The sequence below is a fragment of the Aptenodytes forsteri genome, unplaced genomic scaffold (genome assembly GCF_000699145.1).
Source record: "Aptenodytes forsteri isolate BGI_AS27 unplaced genomic scaffold, ASM69914v1 Scaffold410, whole genome shotgun sequence".
In the NCBI taxonomy this organism is placed as follows: Eukaryota; Metazoa; Chordata; class Aves; order Sphenisciformes; family Spheniscidae; genus Aptenodytes; species Aptenodytes forsteri.
In genome coordinates, this window is record NW_008793958.1 from 357402 (window position 1) to 363809 (window position 6408).

General features: G+C 46.4%; 1 protein-coding gene across 1 annotated transcript in view; it reads right to left on the reverse strand.

The window, feature by feature from the left end:
• Positions 1-6406, reverse strand: part of PRKCH (protein kinase C eta) — a gene marked incomplete at its 5' end in the record, with an annotated part of 126882 nt that extends 120476 nt beyond the window's left edge. The window contains one exon of the mRNA XM_009283639.2: positions 6104-6406. Within this exon, the coding sequence (XP_009281914.1) occupies positions 6104-6406 (303 nt within the window). The remainder of the gene's footprint in view (positions 1-6103) is intronic.
• Between the last annotated feature and the right edge of the window lie 2 nt (positions 6407-6408).

Consider the following 6408-nt stretch of genomic DNA (forward strand, 5'->3'; position numbering starts at 1 on the left):
CCCCTCCTCCTCCTCCGCACACAGCCCCTCTGAAAAGAGCAACCCCAGGGCTGGGGGCGCGGGTCTGCAAACACCCCCTCAGAGGCCTTCTGCCATGACTAATGCTGCTGAAAGAGACAAGGGCATCAGCCCTTCTTGGCCTACCCCCTCTCCCTCTAACCGGGGCTTGCAGGTCATTCAGTGGCAACACCACCAGCTGAGCAACAGGCAGCAGCAGAAACAGAAAGCTAACCCTGGCATCAAAGTCAACCCCGCACCCCCAGCAACCACATTAGCAAGGGCTTCGACAAACAACTCCAGAAAACCTTGTGTGAATACACGAGCTGGGGCCTCTCCCAGCCGCCCGCTCCACCCCACGCCGAGAAGTTGCCACCAAGCCGGAGAGCCGAAGCGCCAGTGCGTGGGCTTGCAGGCAAAGGCAGCGCGGGCTGACAAGCCAACTGCATAGGGAGCAGACTGGGCTCCGTCTGGCAACCTACATGCCCACCACGCTGCGGAGCCAGAGGGTCTGGGTACCTTTCAGCAGGGTTTGGGTTGAGCTTTCGGCTCGGCAGCTGCTCGCAGCCAGGGAAAGCGACGCGGTGGTACTTGCACAGCCTATCCCAGCCAAACTGCACTGGGTGGGAAAGCATGCTTCTCCCCCACACACTTCTCCGGAGTTTCCCAGATCCCTTCCCAACTCCAACAGCATCAAAGCAACAGTGTTCAAGACTAGCTATGGAAAAACAGACTAAGGAACGCACTAGAAAGCCAGTATCACAACAGGACCAGGCACCCAGCTGCATGAAGGCGAGCCAAACTCATATCTTGCTGTGCCCAGTTCAAAGCCAGGGCTTGAACTCCAGTCCCACAGACCCCTACTGACATCCCAGTGGCTCCGACCACTGGAAATTGGCTCTTCTCGTGCTTTGACCAAACCTTTCCAGCCTAACACACTCTCAAGCAAAACGCCTATGTTCTCCAAGGATGCTCACACTTGCCAGACAGGCCATTTATTGGTGAGGAGCTCATGGATGAGCAAGAAATAGGACTCCTAACTAGCTCAGCTTCTGATGCTGAAAGAGGGCAGTAAGCGTGCAGCTCTTCGTGACACACTCGGCTCTAGTCTTTCTCATCTGCCTTGATCAGTAAAACTGTTACTAGCATCACACACCCCAGGATTATTTAATATCTGACAAATAGCAACAATTTTTCCTTTATTTATTACAGCCTTCGTTTTAGGCTGCAAGGCACACTCAGGTAGCCTTGGTGCATGAGACTGCTGGCATTTTGAAGGGTTTGTTTGTAGGGCCAAAGGATAGCTGTATGCTAAAGGAAAGAAACAGAAGACGAAATTCCGGTAGCTTTCAAAAACCATCTTACCTTCTGCAGTGGGTGTTTCTCTCCACTATTCCCATTCAACATAATAACCGCGTATCAGTACCAATAATTACAGAAACAACTTAAAACTTATCAAGAAATAGGGAAGGAGCTTAGTTTACTCAAGCCTAGTTTGCAATTAATGTGCAGCACGACTTTCGCACAGGTCAGAGATCTGCACTATGTACATGGTTGTCACATGCATGGAAACAGAAATCATATGGGCAGATTGCTATTGCTCTTTATCTCGGCCTGCTACTGGCCTATGGAAGGAGACATCATTTACTCCCGCTCTACAAGCTAATGCAGACACAAAATACTGCATCGCAAAATCCTCTGTCAACAGCCATAAAGTACTTTTGGCTTCCTGATGCAAGTTTTGCCCACCTGGAGAACACTCTGCAGCGAAGCGGGGGTTAAAACAAGAAGCAACCATATCAGATTTGACCTGCAGCACCCTGGCTCTCTGCCAAGGTCACGATGCTCTGGGGAAGAAGTTGCATTCTCCTTTAACTTTTCAATTTAATGTTCAATAAATACAGCTGCATATAAACATAGGTAAAACACAATTCTTTTTGCCTTAAGAAAGAAAAAATCATAGGAAAGGATACAGGCGAAAGAGCTCAAGTTAAGGAATGCATGAGAATTATTTGTCTTAATCTCTTCCTGCACACATGAGCAAACGGTAACAAACTCATCAGGAAGTTGCGATTGGCTCATTAATCTTATAAAGCATCTGTTATCTAATTTCCTTCAGTATACTCTGATCATTTGCTACTTCAAGATCAAGGTTTAATTTTAACTCCTTGTTAAAGCCCTGGAAACTATGACATCTCTACCCAGGGACTAACAATTTTTACAGTCGTAATTAAATAATTCCCTAGTAACAATGCAATTCAGTATCTGTAAATAGCGTTTGCCCACGCTTAAAAATTACTTCAGCTACTACATAAAACCCATAGGAATAATCCTTTGTATTTTAAACATCTCCCCTTTCAGTTACAACTCAGTACTCCAAATTATTTATGCTGTTTCACTGACATATGACTGCTTCCTATACTGCACTCAGAGACAGTTAAAGAGGAGATACTACCTTTTAAAGCTGCATATGCCAAGTAAAAAGATCTTAACACACGCTAGTCTTTTAAAGCATTTAATTTTGCACAAGTTTCAACCCTGATGTAAAACATAACGTAACAGCTTTCGGATAGCAACCAGCTTAATTCTCTACTACGGTGTACCCGGCAGGGTCATGTGTGCCTGTGTAAAATGCTACCATTCAGGTTTGCACAATTTCACACCCACACAGGAAAATGCCTACCAGAAAGAACATGGTACCGGAGAGGTCGCTCCCGGTTTTAACTACATTAAAGTATGCTGAAGGCGAGATGGTATTTAATTGACAATATTAATAAAAACTACTGCTCTGCAACTTGACAATATAAGAAATGGGAAACAGAGAGAAGGATCTTGAAATTAATAAGCTCTTACAGATTTGATCTGTGTAAAATTAGTCAAATGTGTTTAACAACTAATACACAAATTAAAAAATATCCAGACCACGCTAATGTGTTTGCTAGAAAGACTTCAGAAAACAATCAAAATGGTTAGAAGAAAAAGGGTCAGTTCTGAAGAGTCTCTGGAACGTGGATTTTAATGTAAACCATGAACAGAGAACTCTGTCCCAGTAGCCAGTAGGATGACTCACGTGTATAAGCATTACTGATGAGACAGTTCATGTCCATACACTTACTCATCTGCATAAGTGTTTGGGGTCATAACTACAGTGATGTACCTGCAAGTCATCTGGGAAGCACCAACGCTTACACACCAACTGCTCCTGCCTGCCTCTCGCTGACACTTCCTCCAGTTCTCACAAGAGGTGGTGACCAATGTTATCAACTAATCACTTTTTTTTTTTCCCAGGAGAAAATCCACATTTATAAACAGCGCAGCTGTTTATAGCAGAGCTCACACCGAAACTTTCAGGCCAGCACGTGAGCTGAGGGACTGTCCCAGGTAATCCCTAGCAGCTCGGCTCTCCAGAGAGCTCAGGGAGCAGAGGCAGCCAGCTGCCCTGCTCTGTTTGGCTGTTATCAATCCAAGGAGCATTTGGAGTTTACCAATATATTGTTGTTCTTGTCTCTGAAAAGTGAACGTAAAAATTCTATTTCAAATCAAAATGAAAAATCGTGCACAGCCAAGTAAGCGTAAGCCGGGTTAAACTTTGAGGATTCACCAATTTTCCCCTCGCTCCATTCAATCCTTCCTTGCCTGTTTGTGCTTTTGCTTTGGGGATGGAAAAAGGGCAATATGAAGGATTTCAGAGTGGAGGTGTTGCAAGTCGGTTGCTCGACAGTTGGACTCGATGATTACTTAGAGGTCTTTTCCAACCTTAATGATTCTATGATTCTAAGTCATCTACAAATCCCTTGTGGTGTCTTTTATTGCTCGACAGTGACTCGATGATTACTTAGAGGTCTTTTCCAACCTTAATGATTCTATGATTCTAAGTCATCTACAAATCCCTTGTGGTGTCTTTTATTGTGCCAGCAGTTCATGGACCTTGGGTTAGTACAAACCAGCATTTCCTATCTTTCTGATTACACAAAACCGCGTGACAGCCTTGCTGGATTTATCAAGACATATTAAATTATCAGGGCAAGATGCTGTTCCCTGTCATCATGTGATCCTGGCTGCACGCTATGCGAGATGCTAACAAAGCAAGTTAAAAGGGAGGGGAGAGGAGAAAGGGAACAGAAGACGAACGCTTGCTCACTCCCCACTAAATGTCTAAAAATTACAACTGGGGTGGATTAACTGAAAAGGAGAGCAGCAGCTCAGCCTCTGTCTACATGCCCAGATCTAACATCAGTTTACATCAGACTAGTTAAAAAACTCACTGATTTCCCACCCCATCGCACCCATCAACTCACAGGTACAGGAGTTCATAAAACACTTGCCTATCCAGCAGGGCTAAGAAACTTTTCCCTCACCAAAGACCGAACAAGCATTTCAGGCCACAGGCTGCATCTGTCCTAAAAATCAGGACTGCAGGATGGATGAAATGAAAGAAACAGCGGGCCCCTGGACATGCATGCATCCACACCGGAGGCAATATTATTATAGATATTTTAGTAATGTAAATAAGGCCACCACCTTTGCAACAGAGCAGTCCAATCCCACGTGTAGCCAGACCCAGTGCGACCAGGACTCCAGCCTCCCGAGAGGATAGGGCCTCTCTCAACAGCAAAGAGGAAACAGCCCCAGCAAATCAAACACGAAGAAAACCCTCAAAACCACAGCTTTCTATCCTGAGCTCACTCCTTTGCCCTGACCCATAGGGGTCCATTCTGTATTTAAAACTGTTTTAGCCCAAGTCCCAGGAGCAGTTCCTCTCCAGCGGCACAACTAGCCTGGGAAGCTGGATACGCACCCACCGAGCAAACCCCTGTGAACTCTGCTCTGGCTGTGCTGACAGGAGGAATACCTGAGCTAACTCGTTTGAGGCTAGCTCGGATCCCTCTGCCCGACACAAAATCACATCAGTGACTGTCTGAGAGACACCACCTTCAGCGTGTGAACCTCAAGCCTATCCATAGGGTACCTAAGTACACCGTAAGAAGAAAAAAATAGTACCAATATACACCTACAAATCAATCCTGCGACTGGTATTTCCCTGTAATCACCCCAGAGGTCTAGCATCACACCTCAGTCGCAGACACCGGCTGAGAACAGAAAGCACCAGCATCCTCCCCAGCGATACAATCGAGATGCCTATCTGTTCTCTACAGTGTCAGCTCTCTTTCCTCCACGTCTGATTTTATTGTGGTGGTTACCTGACCACGCGTGCTGAACTTCCTGGCCTCAAAAAGTTAATACCTATCTTAACCTTGGAGATTCTCAGCTCTCCTGCACCTTCTCTACCCAGAAGAAATGCCTTTTTTTTTTTTTTTTAACCTAACATTTACAAGCAAACTACTGTCTGGATCAATGCAGTCACTTCCTCCTCCTTTACAGTACTGGAAGCAAAGGCACAACTTCAGAGCCTGTACTATTCCTTTCTCTTACCATTAGGACTAAGACATAAATGAGGTTCTCTGGGCCAGATGCAAGTGCCATCTACTTGGAAATAACCTAGAATTAGCTGTAAGTGAAACCGTGTTCAACCAGCACAGCGGTGTACATAATAGACACAAGATTAGTCCTGCCATTCTGTTAAGAAGTCAAAGAAATTCACACGCGCACATCAAACAATTGTGCAAGCATGTGTAGATCTGAGCAGAAATACATCCAACCCCAGGTATCTAAGTTTCCAAGTACGTCTCTGTGTGCTAAGTAAAAGAAGGAAGGTACACGACCGTGTGAGTCTGCAGGTGTACTTTGCTGGTTATGTCTTACAAGCCTCTGCTCTGCTAGTCTACAAAGAGGAGACACTTGACAGCCCTCAGCTACAGGTTCTTGACCCTCAAGCTATGACAGCCGAGGCTTTTTGTTCTCAGGGTCCCAAAATGCATCAGCTGAAATAGCAGCTTTACATAGCATTGTAAGCAAATCTCAAGCGCAGGAGCACAAACAGATGCAGGAAGGTACACCTGTGGAAACACAGACACACACGCTAGGCTGTGTGCATCTGCAGCACAGGCGTGCAAGGACAAGCCCCAGCTCTGCGAGTACCCTTCGAGCGCCTTCATTCATTCAGAGAGGAGCACGGCTCCAGCTCCTCCTTGAGATGGCTACTCACCCAGCCTTCGAAGCTGTTGCTGGGGCCCGTGGAGCGCAAGAGGTCCTGGAAGTGCAAGGTGCAGTTGGCCACAAAGTCATCGTAGCCGATGGGGGTGTCATGGAAGACAGACAGCTCAATCTGATGGCCGTCGGTAACCGTGGCAGAGAACTCCTCGTTGTAGGTAGGCTTGTTGGTCTTCTGCTTGGTGCTGGTCTGCCCAACGCGCACCTGGTCCACGCTGACGGTGACATAAGGGTCCAAGAGCTGGTAGCCCTTGCGGAAGAGCGAGTGCCGGAGGGACCAGCGGGTGGGCTGCAGGCCCA